This window comes from Magallana gigas, chromosome 2 (assembly GCF_963853765.1).
Source record: "Magallana gigas chromosome 2, xbMagGiga1.1, whole genome shotgun sequence".
Taxonomy (NCBI): Eukaryota; Metazoa; Mollusca; class Bivalvia; order Ostreida; family Ostreidae; genus Magallana; species Magallana gigas.
In genome coordinates, this window is record NC_088854.1 from 37,868,066 (window position 1) to 37,895,770 (window position 27,705).

General features: G+C 33.9%; 3 protein-coding genes across 4 annotated transcripts; 1 reads left to right on the plus strand and 2 right to left on the minus strand.

The window, feature by feature from the left end:
- Positions 1–1,485: 1,485 nt before the first annotated feature.
- Positions 1,486–7,902, minus strand: LOC105342807 (mothers against decapentaplegic homolog 5). The gene is made up of 6 exons (XM_011449861.4): positions 7,743–7,902; positions 6,918–7,350; positions 6,576–6,773; positions 5,334–5,468; positions 4,312–4,533; positions 1,486–4,165 (listed from the first exon to the last, which is right to left on the minus strand). Exons 2-6 carry the CDS (start codon positions 7,330–7,332, stop codon positions 3,765–3,767), a joined length of 1,371 nt encoding a protein of 456 aa, XP_011448163.2. The 5' UTR covers positions 7,333–7,350; positions 7,743–7,902; the 3' UTR covers positions 1,486–3,764.
- Positions 7,903–8,095: 193 nt separating this feature from the next.
- LOC105342805 (glutathione S-transferase C-terminal domain-containing protein) lies at positions 8,096–19,225 on the plus strand. 2 transcript variants are annotated; one of them, XM_011449859.4, is made up of 14 exons: positions 8,096–8,248; positions 9,982–10,348; positions 12,086–12,121; positions 12,373–12,443; positions 14,447–15,068; positions 15,255–15,469; positions 15,812–15,878; positions 16,132–16,228; positions 16,776–16,888; positions 17,262–17,306; positions 17,481–17,570; positions 17,861–18,067; positions 18,435–18,498; positions 18,637–19,225. In XM_011449859.4, the coding sequence occupies exons 2-14, from the start codon at positions 9,989–9,991 to the stop codon at positions 18,774–18,776; spliced, it is 2,127 nt and encodes a 708-aa protein (XP_011448161.3). In that variant the 5' UTR covers positions 8,096–8,248; positions 9,982–9,988; the 3' UTR covers positions 18,777–19,225. The 2 variants fall into 2 exon arrangements, with proteins under 2 accessions (XP_011448161.3, XP_011448162.3); XM_011449860.4 differs by having other exon boundaries at positions 8,147–8,421.
- Positions 19,226–22,743: 3,518 nt separating this feature from the next.
- On the minus strand, positions 22,744–23,679 carry LOC105320939 (uncharacterized). Its single transcript, XM_011419083.4, has one exon. The coding sequence runs from the start codon at positions 23,677–23,679 to the stop codon at positions 22,744–22,746; it is 936 nt and encodes a 311-aa protein (XP_011417385.3).
- Between the last annotated feature and the right edge of the window lie 4,026 nt (positions 23,680–27,705).

A 27,705-nucleotide genomic window follows, 5' to 3' on the forward strand; every position in this document is an offset into this window, starting at 1 on the left:
TGCTTTATTTGGTGATTCATTCGGAATATGAAAAAGTGGCGACATTGCAGAAAAAATACATAACCGGCGTTAGCGGGTTGTGTAATTTTTTTCTGCAATGGTCGTTATCTTCATAGCCCGCATGAGTCATCAAGGAAAGCATTTCATTGTTTAGTAAGAAAAATGTACCAAATTATTGTTAATATACATCAGTTCGTTAGCTAATAGAAACAGCCAAATCCTCTCCTATTGGGATTTGAGTCTGACATCATCATGATTTGTTCGTGCAATCCGTGTTTTTTCTTAGGTCAATGTTGGTTTTGACCAATCGATAAACGGGGCGTGTAGATTTCAGTCTGGCTGTTTAATAGAGCTATATTTTCTGTTTACATTTACCAAGTATTATTTCCTCTATTTCTTACGGAAACTTACTGTTGATTCATAGCTCTTAGAATCAGCCACACTGAAATCTACACGCCCCACTTATTGATTGGTCGAAATACAGCGGCTGAAACTGACAGGACTAAAATTGACACGCCCTGTTTATTGATTGGTCGAAACCTACAGCGACCTAAGAAAAATCACGGACCGCACGAAATAATCATGATGATTTCAGACGCAGAGTCTCACAGGAGACCTTTTAGCTAACGTACTTATGAACGTTAACAGTAATTAAGTAAATTTTACTAACTTTTCATAATCAATTTATTAATTAGTTAAAAGAAAGATGTTAATATAAACAATAAAATGTTTTCTTCGATGATTCATTCGGGTTATCAAGGTAGCGATCATTGCATTTTTTCTTCAATGTTGCTACCTTCATATCCCGAATGAATCGCCTAAGAAAGCATTTTATACACGGTAGATGTAAATATTTTTTTTAACGTCAGATAGGTGCATGTGTGATGGAATGATGAATTTTATGAGCGAGGTGCTGATGCGCCTTTTATGTCATTTTCAAAGAAATGATTTTCGCCCAAGGAACTTTTTTTAAAATGCCAACAAAAAAAGGGACAAAACAATAGTCCTGTAATTCGATCAATATTAATGCTTGTACTTCGCTTGGTTTATGATATCGACACTGACACTACAACACTAATGCGATTTCTAGTGAAACGTAAATCAAATTTCCTCATCGAATGTAGATTCTATAATTTGGAAAGCTTATATTCGGGAAATGAACGACCAAAATAAAAGAGACATCTTCAAAGGAAAGTAATCCTTTGTCTTTCATATGAATTTCCACCATGCGCGGAACCATAACTTTTTTTCAAGGGGTCCGACGGTTATTTGAGATTGCTGGGGGGGGGGGGGGGGGTCCAAGGCATATTTTTGATAATTTTATAATGTAATTTAAAGAAATTTTGGAGGGGGGGGGGTCCGGACCCCCCCCCCCCCTCCCAGCCCCCCTCAGGATCCGCGCATGCCCACGATTTTTTAATCAACTTCTTGAAATTTGTATGTCAAGTATACCCATACTGGCGACAAATGAAGAACAACACAGACTATAAAGTTCTCTTTTATTATGCAGCTGATGACACCTGAAGCAGTAAATCAGTACATGCAGTGATAGCTACAAGCAGGACAAAGAAAAGGCAGTTGTCACATCAGGCACAGCGACACCTACATGCTGTAATCAAACAGTAAACGGGATGCTTATTTTGTTCATAGCAATGCTAGAAAGAAAACAAAGCCCTTTTGATTCAATCATAAATGCATTGCACATGTAATGATAACAAAGACATATTTGTGTAATGGAATACAACGTTTTTAAAAAAGATATCAAGATATGCCAATACAAACAATGGGGGAGAGATTCTGGGATGTTTAATAAAACCATGTTTACTTGTATCATAACGTATCATCTTTTTTATTTCTGGTTGTAACAGTTCAGTAACTTCAGATCTAGCCTTCGACTGGCTGCTTTCTTGTAACACAAAAAATACAAGAATATGTATTTCGAATTTTTAGAATATTTCTCCTTTTGATCACAATGTAATAATGAAAGTAATGTACATTCACATGGAACAAGTTTTCTTTAAAAAAAATATCCCATTTTCTTTAACAGATCAGTAATAATTGGCATAATGTTCATCATTATCCTTCAACTAAATATTTCATAGTTTTTCCAGCAAAGCATTCTTAAAAATTTTAAAAAAAATAAAAAATACAACCTTTATTTCAATTTTTTTTTCACATATAGTATATATATAAAGTATATAAAATAAGTTCATAAAAATTCAACAATGGTATAAAATGTTCTTGTTGTTTCCAACTCTTTGTAAAGAAGACCTGAGGTCTCAACAAACAGAAATCAACTGATAATAAATGATCGCAAAAGTTATTCGCCAAAATCATTAAAGAAAAATTAAAAAAAAAATAATGAACTAACAAAAAGTCAACACATTTCATCCAAGTACATTATATGTGAGATAACTTATTACAAATTTTATATATATTTCTTAGAAACCTCACTTCAAAATGATTTGAGCACAATTTTTTTAATGACTGCAACTTTGTCATACAAACTCAGCTTTTTTTGGCTATAACATTAAAATTGGAGCATTTCATATCATCCTGCAAATCCAAATGGTATGTATATACAGTTAGAGAATTAAAGACTAGCGAATAATATGATTTAATCTATATCTTTTATATTTACAAACATAACAAGATATTATATATTTTGTGACAATAAATGTTATACAAATTCTTCTATCACATCAGCAGCTTTTTTTTCTGTTGTTAAATTTAAATCAAGCACTTTTTATGGTAATTGTTCAACAAATGTCAATTAATCAAGTTAGTTCATAAATACATGTAAATGCTTTTAGCTTAATTTCAACATTATATTTATAAAAGACACGCACAATATGCAACAAAATATAGAATAAACACTGTTTCTGCTTTCATTTCTTAGCTCTCATTCCAAAACCGAGACTACATGGTTACAAAATAGGGTACCACAACTTGCTTTTAAGCTAATTAGTATTTAGTCTTTTTTGCAATTTACTTTCGTAAATACAATGAATTGCCCAACAACAGAGGCTTTCAGTAAGCTTTGATAAGTACAGTAAACAATACAACTTTTTGAAACATAGCTAAAAGTTCACACATGCAAGCATGAAATATACCCCAAAAAAATTTTGCATGCTCAACTCAAAAATTATCATAATAATTTCTCTCACTATCCATAACTATTCTCTAAGCACATAACAAATTTTTGTGTCAAAAAAAAATGTGTTAGTAATTACTATAAGAATATTAAAGTAGCACAATATTTACATCCACTGAGTGAACAACATGAAAACATGCACAAAATCTGCTGAATATATATAATATCTACACAGTGGTATATTGTCGTACATTTCAAATAATTTATTTTGCAGTTCCCTATTTTGCCACTGGTGAAGCAAGCTTAGTTTCACCACAGCAAACACAGTTCAGCCTCTTTCAGGGAAATAGTGTATGTTTGACCTACTCCGTTTTACCCTTAAAAGCAATACAGCCTCATACTCGATAAACTAATACAGCTGACAATGTCGGCAATTTAGATAAACAAAGCACTAACTCATTTGGAATGCAAAGACAACTGCTCTTTTGTATACAATTAAGTACATTACACATACATATCAAATACTATTTCATTTATAATTCTGGCTGGGCAAAATGTTCATTTTGTTTTTTTAGCTCGACAATTCGATGTACATGACAACACTGAGTGACCGGTGATAAATTTTGGCCTCGAGATCGATTTGTTTTTGAAAGGGATGGAGGGTTGACGATCAAGAAACGGATGAGATAGGATTATGAGGCGATCCCATTTGAGTCAAAACTTTGTCCAGCCACTGCAGGGGGCCGTTCAAATGAATCTCTATCCAGCAGGGGGTGCTAGTCACATCCTGGCGGTGGTACTCCGCCCCCCAGCCCTTGACAAAGCTCATCCGTATAGTGCACATTTTAGTGAGTTCATAGACAGCCTCAAAGCCATGGTTGACGGACTGACTGAGGAGGGCTGCAAATTCCTGGTTGTTGAAGATCTTAAGGCTACAGCCTGGAGGAATCTTGCAGACCGTGGTGGGATGAAATCCATGGTGGTAGTTGCAGTTACGGCTCTGGACAAATATACTGGAGTCACTCAGGCACTCTGCAAACACCTCTCCTCCCACATAATACAAATGCACACCTATAATAAACAACACAAATACTTGTAACTACTTGAAGGTATAGTTTAGCCAACAATACTTTTTTGGTCATTTGAAAATTTTACTATTTTTTACCATTCCAAATTCTTTTGGTTATTGTGGGTTTTTTTAAATGGTGGAATGATACCTTTACTGATGTGTCGCCTGGTGTTTTCTATAGTAGAGTTGCGGTTGACGTTTGACAGTAGACCCAGACAGAATCTGTCGGCGTTGTTGGAAGGATCGGTGAAGCCGTCCACCACGATGCTGGTCTGTGAGGCGTGGAAGGCCTCCCCGACCCGGTTATTCAGCTCATAGTACACGATAGAGCACCAGAACTGGGGCTCCTGGTATGTCACTGGCTGCAGATCTGCAAATTATTGACATTCATGCAAATCAAACATGTCAGTTTTACATGCAAATAGTCAGATATCCAGCACTTTAACATTATAAGTGCAACATGTCTTTTAAGGATATGAAACAAATGTGAATAGCAAAGTACAATTTCTCAACATATCTCAAAATGGCTTGACTAAAAAATAAGGGTACATATATGTATTATACATTTCCTGAATGATATTATTTTTTCTAAAACGGGACTGTATAGGGTTCAATACAACAGTTGCATGGAAAACATATAAATTTTAGTTGCAAAAAACATGTAAAAGTGTCATATCAATGCAAATTAATTTATGATATGATTTGATTGTCAGGTGTAAGCACCATAAATATGATTAGCTGCAGGTCTGTAGCTCCTGGTCTGAAAGAAATTTGGATGGAGCATGGGAGTAGTGAAGCAGTGTAGTTTGTTAACATGTAAAAATGGCGGCTCTAGATCTGCACATGAATTGAACATACTTCATTTTCCGAGGTTGGTTAGCGTGTTTAAGAGAGAGTCTGAGGCAAGTAAAGCAACAATATCAGTAATAAATTGTCTGGAGAATTTAATTGTACTAATCATTCCACAGAATCTAAGAGGAAATAAGATCAATCAGTCCATAGTTGGCGCAAGTTTTTGACAGTGCAGTAAATTTCAACTTTTATATATAGGGATCTGTGGCTCTCAGTTCATCCATCCGAATTTTTTCAGACAGGGACCTACAGACCTGCAGCTAAAATATGATATATATGTTGAAACATTTTAGTGAAAATGAATATAGTTAAGCTTACCAACTCTGTTTCCATGAGAAGGTGTTGGCAGGGTGTCCATCGGTGTATGGTGGGGTCGCGGGTGGTTGTTCCTGTTTTGATTATTCATGTTGGCATTGTCATCGTGCGGTTGGTACGCTGGTGGTGGTGTGCCCGCTGTCAATACACAGAAACAAGATATATATATAACAAGATATATGTAAGAATAGAGAAAGTTGAAACAAAAAAGATTCAAAATACAAAAACATACAAACAATGAATATCAGAATGCCACAAAAAATGCTTTCCATTATCGGAATAAAAAGTTGTCTTTGTTTGACTAATGAAATGAAAATACTTTCACACTTCATCAAGTTACTTTTTACTTTTACACTAACATAAAAAAGAAAGTCTGACACATTTATAATCACACAACGAGGTGTGTGTAAACTTGACAATTGCAAATCTATGAATATAAAGACAATTCTCATACAATGTCGTTTGTTTTCCCTATACTTTTTTTGCATAAAAATTATGTTCTGATAAAAAAAAAGAAAGAAGATATCATATTACACAGAGAAAGGATTTCCTAATTCTTGCTTCGCTAATCTGATTATCAATTTTCCCTTTAACCACCATTCCTTCAAAATAACAGTCTGACACATTTTCCTAAAGCAAAAAACCATGTTTGATACAGGATCCCAACACTGACATTAGCCTTCATTCAAATTCACTTGAGAGCAGTTCTTTTTTTATTCTTTACATACCGATACATGAACATGGTACTTAGTGCATTGAAAAGACCAAAAAGACTAAATTTATAGGTTTAATAAGGATAGTAAGACATGCAAGTCAATGACATATGATCCCTTCACAAAAACTGGGGTACTTCTAATTTGCTGGGCAAATTAGTTTGATAAGATATGATGAATCAGCAATTGTCATTATAATGATGTAACTACCAATTAAAAATTCACCAAACTATATGAATTTTTCCAGCAAAAGAGCAGTACCGCAAAAGGGTTGATTATGGTGCAATTCAACATTTAAGCAATGATGCTTGCATAAAACTCTGGAATCCAATGGAATTTTGCCCTCCAATATAATTCTTAGCTTTAAATTTTTTCTTCATTTACAGTTTATTTGTTTGCACAATCTTGAAGCAAATAAGAAATTAAACCAAGGTATCGATAAACACAAATGAATTCAATAAATCCAGTTTCATATGATCCTAGATGTAAGAAGTCTTGTCTTACATCTATAAATGTAAGAAGTCTTGATTACCTGGTAAACCGTATGGGCTGCCTGGCCCTGAGCTAGCCGGAGAATTGGGTCCCTGGGATGGGTGAAAGCCATTAGGGTCGAAGCTGATGTTTTGTGGCATTGCTGGTTCTGGGGCCTGTTGGAATGGAGGCAATGATGGTGGTGATCCATGACCGGCAGGAAACTCACTGTAGCGTGGAACAAGAACTGGTGGTAGCACTGCAATAAATACAAATAGGTAAGTTTATATTATATGTGTGAGATTAGTATGATTAAGTACAAGCTAAAAACCTTCATAACATAATCATAAACTGTGTGATGCAAAGTAATTAAATAATATAACAGTGAAATGTGTTATTGTACCTGGACTTTCAACCCTTTTATAATGGTAGGGATTGATGCAAACTTCTTTCTGTTTAGCACTAAATGGGTATTCACATATATCTAAAGGTTTTAACTCGTGATGACTTTGCAAATCTGGCCACCGCCACACCCTACAGTATATGACATGTGGCAGTCCTTTCCTATGCGACACCTGTAATCGACCATCCAGTGAGCGTGGGATTGTAACACACTTGCTAGGTTGTCCAGGACAACTTAATGCCTTTTCAAGTTCCTCCAAGGCCCCTTTCTTTTTCTTCAGTTTCTTAACCAAAGAGTCCACAGCCTTTTCAGCCCATTTTTCCTCCTCGTCTCCTTGCTTCCAACCAAGAAGCCTTTTGACAGCAGGACTCGTGAATGAAAATAAACTGTTTAAACTGGACATGGGGGAACTCATCCCAAAGTGCACAATCACCTATAAAATAAATAAATTAAGTTTTTACTGTACATTTCTGAAGTATATGCAACATTTAAAGTCAAGCCCAAAATCATAAAATTGTTGATGAATCATTCTTAAGATATGGCACTCCCCTGAATCTCATAGTTTCTTTATTTACATGCTGATAATTAGGTCAAACCTCGTAATTTCAAAAACCCAAGTAATTTATGAAATTTATATACATTATGCATGACTTTAAAAAATCATTAGTAAGTTGCATAACGAATAAGATAAGTAAGATTTTTTTCGGTCAAAATTTCTGCATGGTCATCATACATTTTGGGCATGTGTAACAAAAACAAAAACATGGACACGACTTGGATGCTCTGGGGCACACTAATCTGAAACAAAAAGATCTTGGCCTTTACCTCTTGGATCAATATCAAAATCTTCTTAAAGATCCTTGTAAATAATTAACTGATAATTGTTACTTTCCATCAATCTACTATCCGATTAGGCGATGAAAATTAACGGTATTATGAATAGGCGACAGAACGACGAGAAACCGATTTACCAACTTATCATTCTAAAATTAATACGCTTTCCGGAAGAAAATTGACTTCCTTTTTAGTAGTAAAAGAATAAATGAATCGTATTTTATATCATAGATGATATAAGGGTATTTAAAAACGTTAGTAAGATTGCACAATTAAAAATAACTAGAACATCAATTTACAACAGTACAAAATTTAACTTACTCACATGAACTATTTTGTTGAATCGGCAGGTTATTTATGAATGAAAAGCGCCTGCGCTCTGATGCTGTGACGTCAGGGCACTGGCGACGGAGTGACGGCACACGCGAACTGACCTATTAACCGGGAAAATGTACTGAAGAACACATGGCGCACATATCAGATTCTTGGATCGGCATGTTAGTATCGATTTTAGAAAAGTAGCCGATCTTTGAAGTCAATACAAATCTGTTACAAAAATGAAATTCGGTGATAATTGAAGTGTACAGCGAAACACGCCGTGCTATATTATTAGGTCTGGGAGGAAATTCTAGCTTTGCTTAACAATAGTCTACTTTCACTTTATCATACAGTATGTATTGAGGTGTTCCTCTAAATATCTTTAGATTTTTCATGATGTTTAAACTATGTATCAATGTCGAGTGAACGCACAATAACATTAGGCCTATAACAATAGTTTGCATTCAGAGAAATAATGTTAACTCTTATAAAATGTTTAAACATTAGGTGTTATAAATGATTTTTGAATTTATTTATTTTTCTGTGTTTTACACTGTCAAAAAATACAATAAAATCACTAAATCCTAGATGTGATAAAATTATCAGTTAAAATACCAAGACACATTTTCAACTTAAAATTATAGGGTTATATGCTTTGATAAAAAAATAAAAAAATGTATGTACATGTATTCAATATTTGGGCAGATTTGCATTACTCGTGAACCAAGCTATAGGTCTTGTAACTTTTTCACAGAAGAAATTGGAGTTCGTCATGAAGACTAATCCACCAATGAATGTGATCTAAGCCGCTTTTTTCAGCCCCATATGGAAGACTCTCCCACAAAAGGATTAAAAATTAAACTATATTTCACAAGAACCATCCCATTTTATCTCCCTGTTTAATTTCATTTAAACAAGAGCATACCCTTGATCTATACTGAAATTAAAATGCTGAATACATTGTATTAATTGGCCATTAATTAAAGACATAATATATTTTGAGACTTGAAATCCATGTTTATTTATGTCATATACATGTATTTTAAAATGTTGAGCATGCATTCTTTCTCAGCTATAGATAAATTTTTCATAATTCTAATGGAGTAAGTAACTTGTATTCTTGTAATTTTTTTCTTTGGTGCTATATAGTTCTGTAGCTACATGTAATTGAGTGACAAGTACTAATCTGTTTAAATATAGCAGCTTGTTTTGTCTTTCAAATTTCATTGTAAAACTTTGTATCCTATATTTGTTTCAGTTCTGTTTAATAGCATATCCCAGATTAGCTGCAGGTCTGTAGCCCACGGTCTGAAAAAAATCAGATGGACGACCTGGGAGCTACAGTGCTACCCATTGAAAAAAATTGTTTATTTATTGTGCACACAAACGTGCACTAGTTTTTGACTAATTAATCTTATTTATACACAAATTCTGTGAAAACAATTATTACCTTCAAATTCTCCATGCAATTTAGTACTGTCTGATATAATCAGTCTTTACTTGCCTCTGGTAATCTTTTAAACACCATCACCAGCCCCCAAAGTGAAGTTGTGCAGTTTGTTTCCATGTAAAAATGGCGACTCAATCTTGATATAGATTTAACATTCTTGATATTCCGCGTGCTCCGAGATAGTCTGAGGCAAGTAAAGAGACGATAGCAGTAGTAATTTACAATTATTTCAATGGGTGGTACTGTAGCTCCCAGGTCGTCCCTCCAAATTATTTTCAGACCAGGAGCTACAGACCTGCAGCTAAGTGCATGGCACATATATTGGCTAAGCTTTCTAGTGAACATGGTGACTTAACAGCAACTTAAAACCCTTACGTGTCAATTAAAATGAGATTTCTGATTTGTTTTTATAATCATGTTAATTGTAGTTGAGATCATCTAGGATTGCTTTTTTAATTTTAGATGAGAGATGAGTTTGACCAGGACTTTGGTTTACATATCTGGTCGCCGTAACAATGCTGGCACCCAGATCTTGCTCCCCCTCCCCTCAGCAGCAGTTCTGTTCCTGATCCACTACTGTGATTGTAACCTGTTTGAGTTGGTATTTGTGGATGAGGAAACAACTGCATCAGAATGTGTCAGTGTAAGCTTTGCTGCCCTGTTGGCCACTAAGCACACCTTTACAGATAAACATTCGTGTCCTCACCGCTGCGACCTTCCCGTGGTCTGCGATGACCCAGTGATTCGATCAGGACTCTGCTCCTCTCTGCGATGTCTCATCAAGAAATGTCACGCCAACAATCCTAAAAAAAATCTTCATGACCTTTTGGTAAGCAAATACTTATGTACATCCGATTATGCTTTTATGTACGAGGGTTGTTAGAAAAGTTCGCAAAGTAATTTACTGAAAAATTACTGTGTACTTTTTAGGATGAAGTATGTTTAATTAAATGACTATTAAATGAAAATAAATATGCGAAAAAATCATAATTTTGATAATATTTTAAAAATTTACAGCAATTTTCACTTTGCATGAATTAGATTTTCAGAGCACCATTTCATATATCCACGATGTCAGGTGACGTCAAAAAACTGAAAGGCAAAACCTGTCACTCTTTTTAATAGTAAATACCTTTCAGTTCCACACACTTTTCATGTCATTTAACCCACTTATAAAATGCACTTTCATACCATTATTTGTCAAGATTTTTAATAATGTGACATTATCTATGATATGCAACAAAAGACATTATTAATGTCTTTTGTGGCATAGCGTATATAAGGAAATAAAGCAAAATCCATAGGTGCAAGATCTAGGCTGTATGGGGATGGGTACCGGTGCTTAGAATATCAGTTCTTAGATCTTTGAACCTCTGATTCCAATTCTATGCCTGTGATCTATAAATAAAGACACACGTGGGCCATCTCCGTTAGCATCTAACAACCTTTTGGTCTCCATTGAAGATGTACCTGCTTGCACACAGAATTTAGTGACGGCCCAGTATCCACCAACGTTAATGTTTATAACTCAATTTTCAGCGTTGCTCGTCTATGTTCGGTGTTAAAACGGTAAAAAAAAATTAATTTTAATTGAAACTTTCACAAACTGACCTTCATAAGTAATCATGACCTCATATGAAATATCGTACATTTTTGCTCAAACAGTTTATTGTATAATAAGGAAAAATGCTTACAAAATATAAAAAAAAATGAAAACATTTACATGCCGGTGAAGCATAAGTAATCATAATATTTAAGCTGTATAATTTTTATTGCGGATTTAACAAAACCAAATCGTTACATATTTCTTTAAGAATATGTCAAGTTTAAATCTGAAAAGTTTCGCTGGCATCATGCAAATAGTCCGCTCACAATCGAACTTGTCCGCAAACTTTTCTAACAACCCTAGTAGTTACCAATATCTTTAGCATTTATTGCATAGAACCCTTATCTTTGTGTGCTCAGATAGAATGAAATGGATTCAAAACTCTTCAATGATGGACTTTGCAAAATGAGTAAATGTTTTGTTGTTGAAAGGCAAGAGCATATATGAAAACAGTAAAACAAAGATTTATAATGGTCAGAAATAAGATCTCTCTTTTTTTAAAGCTCTTTTAGTGCAACAGTTCATTATATTTTAAGAGTCTATTAGTAACCGCTAACCTCTGGAACAGATTGGTCTGTTAAGTGTTAGTACTTGTTGCAGGTTCTTGAGCTGGAGTGAATTATGGTGATTGTTATTTGTTATAATTGTTGCTATTTGAGTGGTCACCTTGGCAAACCAACCCATTTAATAACAAGCAGCAGGATCAAATTTCTTTTTCTAACTGTGACATGTTTAAAACACGCGTTCTACATGTGGTAATAAGAAATTAGAACTCTGTAGTGAGTAAAAAAAAAATTTTGCAGTCACAGTTTTTAATATCAATAAGCAAAATGTAATGTTACAAATCAGCAGTTTACAACTTTCTTCCAGTTGAAAAGTTGTATAATCCATTTATTAAATGATTGATATTGATATTTTGAAAAGTTGAGTATATAATTTGGTTTTTTTTTTCTTCTTCAGGGATTTAGAGGAGGCAGCCTAAAAGCTTGTGCAGAGGCAAGTAATGAATCAATGACCTTGAAGAAGAAAACAGTTATTAATGTGTTCAAATTGAAAAGTACACAGAATTTTCATATGTAAAATGAATATTTACATCAAGAAAAAAGACATAGTACTTGGTAACAAAAGTTCAGTATATGATATTAAGCATCAATTATACAGTAAGAGAACTGGTTACAGAGAAAACTTTCTGCTAAAGATTGATCTACCTGGATGTATATTTATGTATCTTTTTTATATGTACACAGGTATCTGGATGGACAAAACTATGTGAAATAGAACTTCCCTCTTCAATCACCAGCTTGATCTCTACAATCAGGCAAGAATTGCTCTTTTGAAAAATAAAAAGACTTGCACACTCAGGGGTAGACACTAACTTAAAATCCATGGTTGCCTGCAGGGCTACCAAATCATATTTCTTACTAGCCCTGTCAGTGAATTAGTAGCCCAGCAGAGTCCGAAGCAACAAGGGGGTACCGTAGGTGTGGGAGGGGGTTTCTCCTGCTGGGGGGATACGGGGGGGGGGGGGGGGGGTCACCCCCGAAAAAATTTGGAAATAAATATGCCAAATGCTGCATTTTGGCTGTATTTTTGAGCAAAATTGTAACTTTATCAATAAAAAGTAAAATCAATGATTGTTTCGCCTTAACAGAAGAAACAAAGTTTATTTAGGCAAGTAGGCCTATATTTATCGTCAATTTTTTTCTTTAAAAAAGTACTGGTACCAAGATTTCTATCATGCGAATCCATCTATTGTTCCCAAATAAAGAGATTCTAAAGAGTTAGAACCCATAATAATGCCAAATCTGTAAAGAAAATTAACATCCGGTTACGTTAACAGCGGTAGAACCATAGGTGATATTCTTGATCCGCCAGGCAATGCCATATTTTTCCTAGATCAATTGTCTACGTTGGTGCACTGCTTACATTCTCTGTTGATATACTGAAAACATTTTGATAATCCAGATTTTTGATAAGTCAGACCAAAACAACGTCGAACAATAACATAATAGAGAGACCAAGTTATCTTGCACCGATGATTCAAAATTTTGGAAGCAAATATTTGGAATTGGTATATTACATTTTTAAAAATATTAACACATTGCTTTGAGTGATAGTATGGTATTTAAAATTTCAGTAGCCCCGAGGACAACCTTTATGACTTGTTTGGTAGCCCGACCACAAGTTTCAGTTGTTCCTGGCTAGAGGCTACCGTTAGTGTGGAACCCTGCACACTAAATACATCAAAAATAGTGATCGACATAAAAGAAAATGCTTTTTAAAGAACATATGTACAATACAATTTTATAAGTATAGTGTACAGTTGTTCATTTATGCATGGTTTGATTTTCTTATTGTATTTCAACTTTTACCTTCAACAGTAAATTAGGCCAAAAGAGATTGGTGTTTTTTCGCTCAGGCACTAGGTCAAATGCTGCCACATTGATTCATATTATTGCAAAGTGAGGAAAAATGCTTTAATTTTTAGCTCACCTGATCTGAAAGCTCGAATGCGCTTTTCTGATCACTATGACTTTATGTCCGGCGTTTGTCTGGCTGTCTGTAAACTTTTAACATTTTTTACTTCTTTTCTTTTTGTGAAAATAAGGGGTTACTCCCTCTTTTAAGAGAAGATATTTTAGAATTGTTGAAAATTTGTTGGCGTTTTTAAAAGCAAACCTTCACAAAACTATTTTGCCAAAATAAACCAAAAAAACTAAATTGTATGTGTAGATTTAAGTTTGTTCAATTCAAATCATGATCTTGAGGGTCAGATGAGGCCACCTGGCACCTTTGGGAGGGGGGTTGTTTGAGTATATATTTTAATAGTATCGAATAGAATTTTTTTTTTTAAATTCTTTTTCTGAAAAACTAACACAAAAGGGGCTATATGTATAACATATGAAAATGTGGAGAGAAATATAAAAATCTTTTTAAACAAGATCTATTCTACTAAATAGTTCAGAAATTTAGTATGTGTTTTTTGATCAAAGTTTAAAAAATGTCATTCTATTATTGTTTAATAGCTGAGTGATGTAACCCTCGTGCCTCTTGTTAAAATTTTAGTTAAAATTTTTATAATTCCCTCTGCAAATCTGCAATAAATATTAAAATCCAATACCTATCTCCTGCATTTTGATATTTTGATTTTTTTGGCTTTAGAGAATAACAATTTTTTTTTCTTTGCCTAATCTTTGAACATTTTTAACTACACTATAGTATATACATGTCGATGTAAAAATTTACCATAATGATCAGTTTTTTAACAATGTTTAAAAATCAAGTTGTATGTTGCATCATTGTTGTATATTTCATCAACAGATCTAAAGAAATAAAAACCAAAGAAGCAACAATTGAGGATATAGCAACGAAAGAAAAACAACTCCAAGAATCTGGAAAAAGTAAAACTGATCAAAATGAGGAGACTGAAAAAGAAATGCAAAATGAAGTGGCCTTGCCAGAGGACCTAATGAAGTTGGAATGGCATTTCAATAAACCACCCTCAGTTCACAACGATGACAAAATAAAGAGGGCGCTGCTGTGCCAGATCAAACAGGAAGTGGAGGCAATCACTGATCCAAAGGAGTTCAGGTTCACCAGAGACATTCCTCGTTCGCATTGCTTGAGCAGGTTCAGAATTAAAAAACCCAAACAGTCAAATGAAGTGAAGTTAGACGTTCAAAACCAAGAGATTTTACAGAATGCAGATAATTCTAATAACAATGAAGTGAGAGTCAGTTCTGGAGTTGTATCTGCTGGAGAGAACTTTCTCCAGAGAGACGCTACTACACGGGATGGTGGGTGTGATCTTTCGATGGAGGATCTGACGAACTTTGTGTCTAGTCTCACCATCCATGAAATAGACTTTGTCCATCTTTACTCAGAGGGAACGGACATCACTGTGGCTGATCTGATTCTGTTCACATATCTTTATTTTCTGTTGGTAAGACGGAGATTCCAATCCATGCCATGCTTTTCTTCTTCATTCTATTAAAACAGTTACAATTTTAAAAAGTTTCAAACTACTGTACAAATTAAACTTCAAAGTTAAAGTGCAAAAATTATGTAAAACAGGGAATTCTTTTTTATTTACATTTAAAGTTTCCTTCCTCTGCTTCATTTTTGTTAGCAATCAATAAACTTTGACATGGTGTTGATCAGAGAGCACCTGCCGCGGATATCTCAGTGGTTTAGTCACATGATCACTCTACCGGAGGTGAGACGAGCTGCAGTGAGCACACAATTTGATCTCAACAGATTCTCAGAATCCAAAAAAGACTCGGCAGTCTTGTTTCATGTTCCTGAATGGATAAAGCCTCCCGATCATGATGAAATGGAACTGAGGTAAGATAATCATGTTCCAAAGAATTACAAAGTGAACTTATACAGACAGATTTGACAATGATTGTAAACTGATGTTTTATGATTGATTAAATTATGTTGGCTGGACATTTGTAGACCATATATTCTAACTGATCAATATCTGGGAGATCCATCAGTTAACGTGTACATTATTTGAAGGGATCATAGCTGTTTTTTACACACACGTATCATTGGTAGTTGTGAGAAAATTATTTAACTGAAGGATTTTGCCTTGAATACTGGGTATTGCACTTGATCACACACAAGTTTGATACTAGGGCTATAGAATAATAATACTCATGCTCAGTCTGTGTCTAATTGTAGTCGAAGATTGAGAGGAAAATACAGAGCCATTAAACCTGATATTACAAAGGCACTTGACAAAATCAAGGTATTTGTGGGACAATGACATCTTTCATATTGTACTTTCTACCCTTCAGGAACTTAATTTAATTTTTTTCTTAATGCATTTCACAATTTCAGTTTTATTCAAGAAACTAGTGTAAAATTCAGAAGCAAAGGTTACAGTACCACATGTACCTTGTTTCAAATATTTTGTTATTCAAACAACTGTATTGCTTTATAATGTACAATTATTTTATGTGAAGCAGAAAATATGAGGATGTTATATGTATATCTTACAGAGTGGAAACATTGAAGTGGAGTTAGGCTGTCATCCACGGAAGGACCAGGTACAGCTGGACTGGGAGAGTTTCCCCGACCGGGTAGATCCAGGACGAGGTGGGATGCAGTTAGATATTGCTGTTAACATATACTCTTAAAGAAATATGAGCTACAATTTTAGTGCCAGAAATTCTTATAATGAAATTATAATTTAACTACTAAAAGGACACAAAAGTCAATTTTTGTGGGAAAAGGTATTTATAGGCCCTGATTGAAGCAAAATTACATTATTGCTGTCCTGATCAAAAATTACTTTACTTTAAGAAGAAAAATCTTTCTTTTGACAAATCTAAGGTTAAATTTTAATCTTATTTTTATTATAGTGGTTTAAGTTTCATAAAGAATTAGCATAATAACTGGTTTTTGCAACATAATAAAATTCTAAAATACAACTCATTTTGGTTTAAATAAAGTTCAAAGGCTGCATGAAAATCGAAGACCTGTATGTAACAAATTGTGGAGTAAAAATTCATCAATTTATGGACTCTTTAAATGTTGTAAAGCAACAAACATTCAGGCAAAATAAATAGAAAAATATTCTTTATTCTTACATATTCACCTTCTGAAGAACAAATTTTTTTTTGACAGTTGTATACATTTGTAGATCTCCCAAAGAAACGCCATCAGAGAAAATGTCAGCAGCTGGAGAATCTGGCCACAGCAGTGCTGGCAATCCACCGACCCGGTGACATCATCGTTGACTTCTGTAGTGGAGGGGTAGGCAGGACTACAAGCTCCACTTGTACACTATATAATTTGTGCAGAAAATATATTCAGTACATTTGATATTCAATACATTTGATATTTCACATGTACCAAGTTTTAAATAAACTGCCCTGTACGTCATTGTGGACTTCTGTAATCGAGGGATAGGTAGGGTGATCCCTCTTTTTGTTATAATAATTATGCCATCCTGCTTTATAGTGAATCTCACTGTACACTGACAAGTTTTACCAAGTTTACACTGTATATGCAGACAATTTGTTCAATACATTTTATATGTATAGCTAATGTAAAATGATAAATTAATACTATCATGATTCATTCAAGATTAAAACAATTATAAAGCAGAATATTTTTTGAATTTTAGGGACACCTGGGAATTGTGATTGCTTATCTACTTCCAGATTGCAAGGTCAGATATGCAAACGAATATGTGAATACATGTATTTTAGAATAGTTGGGTTGTGAATGAATATATGTATTGTTATCAAATCTAATTATTAGATGGTATTTTACTCACATTGTACATGAATTGCACTGGACATTAAAAATTGCAGGATGTCAATTTTTGTCCTTATTTGTGCAGGTCTATTTAGTTGAGAACAATGAAGATTCTCTTCTTCGAGCCAGAAGTCGCATTGAGGATCTAAATCTTCAAAATGTGACAATATTCCAGGTAAAGTAATTCAACTTGTTTATCCGTTTAATGGAGTGAATGATTAATGTTCTTATGATAATGAATATCTACCCCTAAGTTCTTTACTTTTTTGTCATATCTTGTGGGTTTTCTCAATTCATGGCCCAAATTGCTCATAAAATTTTTTGAATATTACTAAAAATTGTATTATGCCTTGCCTTGTGAGGGTATAAAGACATTGGTATCTACCATCGGTATATCTTCTGTGCAGTGCTGATCATCATTTTAATACATGTACTTGACATTTTATTTTGGTTTTTCTGTTTTAGTGCAATCAAGACTATTTCCATGAGAAATTTACCCTGGGAGTGTGTCTCCATGCTTGTGGGGTGGCTACAGACATGGTGCTCAAACAATGTATTGAAAATGAGGCTCAGTTTGTCATCTGTCCCTGTTGCTATGGAGGCATCCAGGACACCCATTTTATCACATATCCCAGGAGTCAACATTTCAAAAATGTTGGAATTGAGTACAAGGTTGGAACAGCATTTTAAATCCAATCGCAAAATTTGTTTTCAGTTAACTTATTCATGTACTAGTAATTTTACAGGAATGAGAGATTGGAGTGATTTTTAAGTCAACTCAAATTTAGGTTTAGAATTTAAATACTGGTTCTGTAATAATTGGAATGTTTTGATGTAGATGCATTAGTTCAAGTTTATTCAAAAAAATATATTCTTAGCCTACCACCAGTTTAGGGTTACGCTGTTTGATAGTGAGCATTTGTAACACTTTGTATCTCTACCAGACTCCTGCAAGGCAAAATGACAATTTGTCTCTGATGTACTCAGAATCAAACAATTTGCCCTTTTATTTTTTATGTATAAATATTTGTATTTCTAGGAATTTCTTACTTTGGGACATGTTGCTGATCAAACTGAATTTAACATGGCCCTTGAAGAACAAGGTCTGTATGTAACATACATGTACAAATACTAGTACACTTTGGTGTACATTCAGCTTGTTTCATTGACAACCTTTTCATTCTGTGCAAACTATTTACATGAATTATCTATAATTTACATGCACCTTTTGTTTCTTTCAGGGAAATACTGCATGAATCTAGTGGATACGGACAGAAGCCTGTATGCCAGGGAGCATGGTTACAGAACATCCCTATGCTCATTAATACCTCTGTCGTGTACACCTAAAAACAACCTCATTATAGGCCAGAGAGACTCCTGATAATCAATTAAAAAGGAGAGGACGATGTTGATTAAGACTCAGCACTCATCAAGTTATACTTTTTTTTAATTGTTTATGTGTACATTATTTTTTAACAAATAAAATTAAGGTTAAGACATTGATAAACAAAATTGTTTTTGTAATTCAGGGGACTTTGGTCAAGAACAAATTGGGATAAAATCTCAGTCCTTCTATATATATATATAGATAGTTAAAGATTCAATATAATAACTGTTTATCATTTTGTGAATGTTGCAGGATATCCTTTGAGGTTGAGAATTGATGAGAGTTTGTGGAGCTTGAGGTTGTTTTGCAACATTTACAATAACGATATTTTTTTCTTTAATTATTTTACTATTTAAAGTTCTATGAAAAAAACATGGTCAGAATTTTGATCCAATTCTATTTTTTCTGTTTTTATTATTTACAATACTGTAGGAATGCATCTCTAATGATCAACAAAAATGGCAGTCAGTCAGTGGAGTTATAAGTAAGATACAGAGCTTAAAATTCTTTGTCATGTTAACAAGGCCCGTGCACTGTTTTTGTTAATGTAGTCTCAAGCAAAAAATATTTTTCAAGTGATTTGTCTACCTTCTCATTCATTTCACATGCCTCTGAATTTTTATCAATAAGTCATTAAATGTACGGGAAGAGAGAGATATATACCCTATCTATATAAAACACACCAATATTTATATATAGATAAGGTATATATCTTTCTCTCCCCTTGCATTTAACGGCTATTTATAGAAATGCAAAGGCAAGTGTTCATTTTAAGCATAATAAACAGTTCCTAACGTATAACACATTCATTTTAGTCTAAAACTGGAACTTTCACTTCAACATTCAGAATGTAATAAAAAGCTTTGTTTACATAGCAAAGAAATTTAAACTCTATAACTCTACGAATGACACTCAAATTTCGATTGCCTATTAAAAATGCCTTTAAAAAGTACTGAAGAATTGTACAATCATATTAAAATCGAAAAAAATAATTTTGACCCAAATCATCTTGTGATTAATATTTCAAGCCATGTTCCCAATGCCGTTTTTCGGTTACTATATATAGTATGTTATTACCTAATCAAAGGGATTTTGTTGTTTTATTACAGATTAAATATTTTTGTCTATTTTGTGTGTGTATTCAGGTTTAAAAGTGATCTATTGAATTGCCGGTCAATAGACTGCGATCTATTAGACCGCCGGTCAATAGACTGTGATCTATTGGACCGCCGGTCAATAGACTGCGATCTATTGGACCGGCAACGAATTTTAGAAAAAACAAGATTAAAATATAACTTTATTATGTTTCTTTTACATTGCTCTTAAAAATTGTCTTTTAGGTCATCTTGGTATTAATTAACATTGACCCGAATGCATAATATTAATGGTATAAAAACTTTCTGTAATTTTTTATTGTGAGCACAAAATACTAAAAACGGAATTAGGTAATAAAACAATTATTTAATGCCTGAACAGTCAATAGACCCGAATTTTTTTCCCTTGGTGCAGGGAACAGCTCAGTATGATCTATTGCCCGAGGCCAACGGCCTCGGGCAATAGATCATACTGAGCTGTTCCCTGCACCTCGGGAAAAATATTCTGGTCTATTGACTGCTCAAGCATTAAATAATTGTATATTACCTAATCAAAGGGATTTTGCTGTTATATTACAAATTAAATATTTGCGTCTATTTTGAACTGCCGGTCAATAGACTTCGATCTATTGGACCGCCGGTCAATAGACTGCGATCTATTGGACTGCCGGTCAATAGACTGCGATCTATTAGACCGGCAACGCATTTCAGAACGCGGGTATGTTAATGTTACATCATTTCGATAGTTTTCAGGGAATGTATATTCCTTTACATAGACGCTGTTTTTAGTACTTGGTGAAATCAAATTCAATGTTATCAAAATGGAGTATCAAATAATCAACAGTTTTAAAGCTTTATATAAGGTAAAAGACTATTTAAAATCTAATGGGTTGAAGACTTCCCCTTCCTTGTGTAAACTAATATTAAATTGAGATATTGTAATGCATGCAACAGGTTTTGTGCATGTGAAAGATGGAAAAAAATCTGAGTATATTGCATAATGGCACGAAAACTATCTGCAATTTGCAAATTGTAAACCCCGAAAACTAAAAACTAGGTAATAAAACAATTATTTAATGCTTGAACAGTCAATAGACCAGAATATTTTTCCCGAGGTGCAGGGAACAGCTCAGTATGATCTATTGACCTCGGCCGTTGGCCTCGGGCAATAGATCATACTGAGCTGTTCCCTGCACCTCGGGAAAAATATTCTGGTCTATTGACTGCTCAAGCATTAAATAATTGTATAACATAGACGCTGTGTTTAGTACTTGGTGAAACCAAATTCAATGTTATCAATATTGGGTATCAAATAATCAACAGTTTTAAAGCCTCATGTAAGGTAAAAGCATATTTAAAATCCAATGGGTTGAAGACTCCTTCTTTGTGTAAACTAATATCAAATTGAGATGTTGTAATGCATGCAACAGGTTTGGTGCATGTAAAAGATGAAAAAAAAAATCTTAGTATATTGCATAATGGCACGAAAACCATCTCCAATATGCAAATTGTAAACCCGGAAAACTAAAAAAGGAATTGGGTAATAAAACAATTATCTAATGCTTGAACAGTCAATAGACCAAAATTTTTTCCCTTGGTGCAGGGAACAGCTCAGTAGGATCTATTATAGTATATCAGTCACGACTGTGTTGGGAAGTTGTATTTTCAATTTCTAGAACAGAAAGTTTTAAAACTTTCGAGAAAATATAAATAAAACTTCAAAATCACCGGAGCTCGCTTGGAAGGCGACTCACCGATTCGCTGACCTCTGACCTCTGTCAAGCATTAAATAATTGTATCATGTCATATCGTATCGTCATAATTAACGTCCTTTACGCTTCTATTTCAGAGCAAAATACTTAATGTAATTAGATGCAGAATAGGAAAATCACATTTTTTCACAGAGTACGTTATTGCTGGTTTTGATTTTCTAAGATGGACGCGGTTCTCTTCATCATTATACCTAAGGATAAATTGGATTGGCATGCAAAAGGAGATGCAATGCGATGCATTTTATTTTTATCTAATGAGGTCACCAGAGAAGGTGTTGAAATTGATGTATACAAAATTTAATGTAAGCAAGAGGCATTTCTGGTTCTTCCTGTGTTTAATGTAAGTTTATGTTTAGCTCAAAAATGAAGAAGATGGTCGGAAGACTGATGAACAGAAGGAAAGTTGAACTAGTCTTGACAAACTAGAACGGCGACACTCATAACTTTTTGTAGAGCCTTTGAATTAACAAGTCCTGAACAAAAGAATGAATACGCTCACAAATATATTTATCTAAAGAAAAAAATTGCGTGAATATAGAAAACCACAAGCCATTCTTTGTAAAAGACCGACTTTAAGAACCCAATAATTACGTTGCTAGCGTGCATTACTCTAATTTAATGATTTCACAGTAACTTTATATCTCAAAAGTAATCAGTATTGTTTTTCGAAGATTTCGTTTCAGGATTAAATAAACAGAAAGATTAATTTGACGTTTCGTCAATTTTCTAGAACACTTGTGACATTACTTTTGGATCAACTCTCGAATGCATGTATACGTAATTTACTATGCATAATTAAGGGCACCGATTTTGTTTATTTCCTAAAATACAATTTTTAGTGTAAAACAAACTATATGTAGATGATTCAAATACTTTTTAATAAAATTTAACCATAGTGTATATATAATTTATAATATAAACAAGAATTGACGATAAATTAAAATGAACCCATTATTCAAACTTTATTAAAATTCAAAATACAAGTAGTATGTTTATCAGTTTGAACTTCGCTACTGAGAATGAAACAATAATGAAAAATTTTTGTTCTTCCAGCCAGCTGCTTTTTTTGTCTGTTCTACCAAGAAGCGCTGAACTTTAAAGCGGAGCTGAAATTTTCAGAGTCCCGTCTGCAGAGATCGTAGACATTAGAAGCTCTGTATTCACTTCTTCAGGTAACATGATTTGCCCACTGTATTCCCGGGAAACTGATATTTCATTTTCCTTCTCCTCATACTTACAGTACACCACGAGCATATTTCCAGAGGTTCTGATGATGATATCATCTGGCTTGCATCTGCGTGTATCAAATACCTGCTGGAACCTTTTGTTTCCATACGAATCCTCCTGCACTGGATTGAAATCCTTTAAATCATCCGTCAGCGGAAAGTCTTCCACGGTCCCCAGCCTACTACTTGTTCCAGCTCTCTGCAAATCAGTGGCCATGTCATTCATTTTGTTTTGTCCCTGTTGCATACTTTGAGCAAAGAGCTGATTTCCAAAGGATTCGGTGTGAATTCTATTTGGATTGAATCGGTGCGTATCAAATTCTAGTTGGAACTTTCTATTTTCAGACACGTTCTGCTGGAAAGGAGAATTAACGCTAAAATTGTCCATCAGTCGAGCGTCATTCACACTGTTAGGCCAGCTAATTGTTCCATCTCTCTGAAAATTCTTGACCATGTCATTCGTTTTGTTTTTCTGTTTCTCCTGCTGATTTCCAATGGATTTGACATGAATTTCCTCTGGCTTTACTTGGCGCACATCAAATTCTAGCTGAAACTCCCTATTATTAGACATGTTCTGCCGAAAAGGAGAATTAACATTAAGATTTTTCATTAGTCGGAAATCTTCCATCGTCTTTAGCGAGCTACTTGGTCCTGTTCTTTGGAAAATCCTTGCCAAGTTCCTTTTGCGCATCACGTTTTCATTTGCAGGGACTACTCTTGATGGGTATGTCCGTATTGAAGGGTTTGTCCATTCCGGATTAGTTCGAGGTATGACCTCTCTACTCTCATCATCGTCAGACGACATGGCTGTACATGCACATGTTGTATACGTGAAAATAAAAAAAAAGTTAATCCAAAACAAACAATGGCAATTAAAAACCATACTGGAATACAGCTTAAAAGAAAAGCAACAGGCTCCGCTGCAAGGCGAATAATGTTTGATGCAATATATTCAAAATCAACTGTTATTTATGGAACGCCGATAGATCCTACTGAGCTGTTCCCTGCACCAAGGGAAAAAATTCTGGTCTATCGACTGTTCAAGCATTACATAATTCTTTTATTACCTAATTCCTTTTTTAGTTTTCCGGGTTTACAATTTGCATGTTGCAGATGGTTTTCGTGCCATTATGCAATATTCTAAGATTTTTTTTGTTCATCTTTTACATGCACCAAACCTGTTGCATGCATTACAACATCTCAATTTGATATTAGTTTACACAAAGAAGGAGTCTTCAACCCATTGGATTTTAAATATACTTTTACCTTACATGAGGCTTTAAAACTGTTGATTATTTGATACCCCATATTGATAACATTGAATTTGGTTTCACCAAGTACTAAAAACAGCGTCTATGTTATACAATTATTTAATGCTTGAGCAGTCAATAGACTCGAATATTTTTCCTGAGGTGCATGGAACAGCTCAGTATGATTTATTGCCCGAGGCCTACGTTCCTGCACCAAGGGAAAAAATTCGGGTCTATTGACTGTTCAGGCATTAAATAATTGTTTTATTACCTAATTCCTTTTTTAGTTTTCCGGGTTTACAATTTGCATGTTGCAGATGGTTTTCGTGCCATTATGCAATATTCTAAGATTTTTTTTGTTCATCTTTTACATGCACCAAACCTGTTGCATGCATTACAACATCTCAATTTGATATTAGTTTACACAAAGAAGGAGTCTTCAACCCATTGGATTTTAAATATACTTTTACCTTACATGAGGCTTTAAAACTGTTGATTATTTGATACCCCATATTGATAACATTGAATTTGGTTTCACCAAGTACTAAAAACAGCGTCTATGTTATACAATTATTTAATGCTTGAGCAGTCAATAGACTCGAATATTTTTCCTGAGGTGCATGGAACAGCTCAGTATGATTTACTATAGTATTGCCCGAGGCCAACGTTCCTGCACCAAGGGAAAAAATTCGGGTTTATTGACTGTTCAGGCATTAAATAATTGTTTTATTACCTAATTCCGTTTTTAGTATTTTGTGCTCACAATAAAAAATTACAGAAAGTTTTTATACCATTAATATTATGCATTCGGGTCAATGTTAATTAATACCAAGATTACCTAAAAGACAATTTTTAAGAGCAATGTAAAAGAAACATACTAGTAGCTCTATTGAAACAGCCAGACTGAAATCTACACGCCCCATTTATTGATTGGTCGAAATCTACAGCGGCTGAAACTGACAAGAAAATGACAGGACAGATATCGACACGCCCTGTTTATCGATTGGTCCAAAGCTATAGCGACCTAAAAAAAATTACGGACTGCACGAGATAATCATGACGTTGTCAGACTCAAAGTCACACAGGAGACGATTTGGCTGTTTCTTTTAGCTAACTTACTTACGTACATCAACAGTAATTTAGTGAATTTTACTTACTTTTCCTAATCAATTTATCGATTAGCTTAAAGGAAGATGTTAATATAAACAATAAAATGCTTTCCTTGATGATTCATTCGGGTTATGAAGGTAGTGATCATTGCAGAAAAAATTTACATAACCCGCTAATAATAGATCATACTGAGCTGTTCCCTGCACCTCGGGAAAAATATTCTGACTGGTCTATTGACTGCTCAAGTTCAAGTTCAGTTTAAGTTCAGTTTATTCGCTCAAACCAAATAATTTGGTACAAGAGGAACATATATATAATACACACAAATACAAATCGTCAGAGGTACATACAAACAGGTACATTTTCATACCGGGAAAAAATATAAATAAAAAAGGACAGACTATAGAATCACTACTTATGTAAGATTTTGGTATAAAGGATCATAATAGGAAAACAACTAAGAGGAGCAGACAGCATCAAAAATATCTGAAATAAATACACATAATTTTCTTAGCGATTTACAATTGCAATTAGTCATGAGTTTAGAAAACTTAAAAAAATTTGGTCTTTTCCAATTTTCTTTGTTTAGGTTTTTTTTTCCCTATTTCTTCTAGTGCTGAACATTCTAAAATACAATGAAATTCATCACCAATGAGACCTTTATTACACAAGAGAAATAACCTCTCATTCAAAGGAATGTTATACCATCTGCCTGTCTCTACAGGAAAACGATGGTTTGATGTACGAAATTTAATGAATTTTTTTTTTAGTTTTACAGGTAAAATATCAAGATACTTCTCTAAGCCAAAACATGGTTTTAAAATTTTATACACATGACCTCCGGAAGAACAATTTATATCATTGCACCATATTTGCATAAATTGGTCTTATAATCTTTGGTTTACAGTAGCCAGAATGTTGCCTACGTCATAGTAAGATAAACGTCAAAAACGTATCCATACGCCTGAAATTACGTTTGAATTTTGTACAATTTTATGTCATTTTAAATGTCAAATGACTTTTTTCATCTACAATGAAGAGTAAAAAAATTAAATTATAAGGAATGAATTCAATATTTATTAGTTTTATACGATATAAAATGATTTTAAACAGTTTACGCTTTTTTATAAACCGCTATAAAGGGTAAACTGCCCAAACCATTTTATATCGTATAAAACAAATAAATATTGAATTCATTCCTTATATAATTTAAAATTTTGGCAAGGTCCTAGAAATATGGATAAAAAACTTAACTTTAAATTATGAATTGTGATTTGTGTAGTATTGAAATTATTTTTTTTAAACTTATCAGGTGAAAAACTTTAATAGACAATATGCAGATCTATTTTCACGCCTTATAATTGGAAAGATATACTGTAATCCTCATCAAGTATTTAAGAATGTTTAAGCAGGGCTAGACATATAGCATTGCCCGGCAATGGGTACATCCATCTATAAATTGAGCCATTTTAAGGTCCCGTAAAATATCATCCATTTTTTTCATAGCACGACTTCCGAAAAAAAGCTTCCGAAAGATCATCATCATAAAGATGAAAGAACAACATATAATAGTGTGTCTACATCACAACGAAATGCACAAACTACCACACGGAATGCTAACACTGGACCGGACATAATATTTAACGCTCATCATCATCATAATAACAGAAATACTACATTATATAAATAGTGCCTGTTTGGGAGGGTAACAGTTTAAATTGACACCCCGAGAAAACCATTGTCAACCGACGCGAAGCGGAGGTTGACAATGGTTTTCGAGGGGTGTCAATTTCAACTGTTATCCTCCCAAACAGGCACTATTTATTTTGTTATACTGAATGTCTTAATTTTTAAGAAATTTTTACTGCTTTTATATAGGAATATCGTGAATTCTACAGCGAACCGTACGCGCATAATTTTCGCGCATGTAACAATTTGTAATGTTACCCGTTGCTAAGTGCGTTGCTAACGCTGAGGGTAATAGAACGGATTATGAACTGCGTCTTAACCAATCAGTTTTCAGTATTTAACAAGAAAGTATAACAAATAATAATGAATATACTGTATGTAATGTGAGAAGTACATAATATAATGTTGTGTTCACCGCATATAATGTTAGAACGACCGCATATAATGTTAGAGCACCTCATATAATGTTGGAAGCACCTCATATAATGTTGGAAGCACCTCATATAATAATAGATGTACATAATATAGTGAAATAACTACATCATATAATGAAAGAAGTACTATATATAATGGAAAATGCACACGATATAATGTGAAAAAAAAGACCCCATATAATGAATATACTACCAAATATAATGAGGAGAACACTGCGTATAATGTTAAATCCTCATATAAGACAGCCCCGTCGTTCCATATTTTATAACGCACAAGACATTGTGTCTATATCTAAAAACGTAAAATATTACGAGATGCTAGTTATGGACAGGCGGTAACGTTGTGTC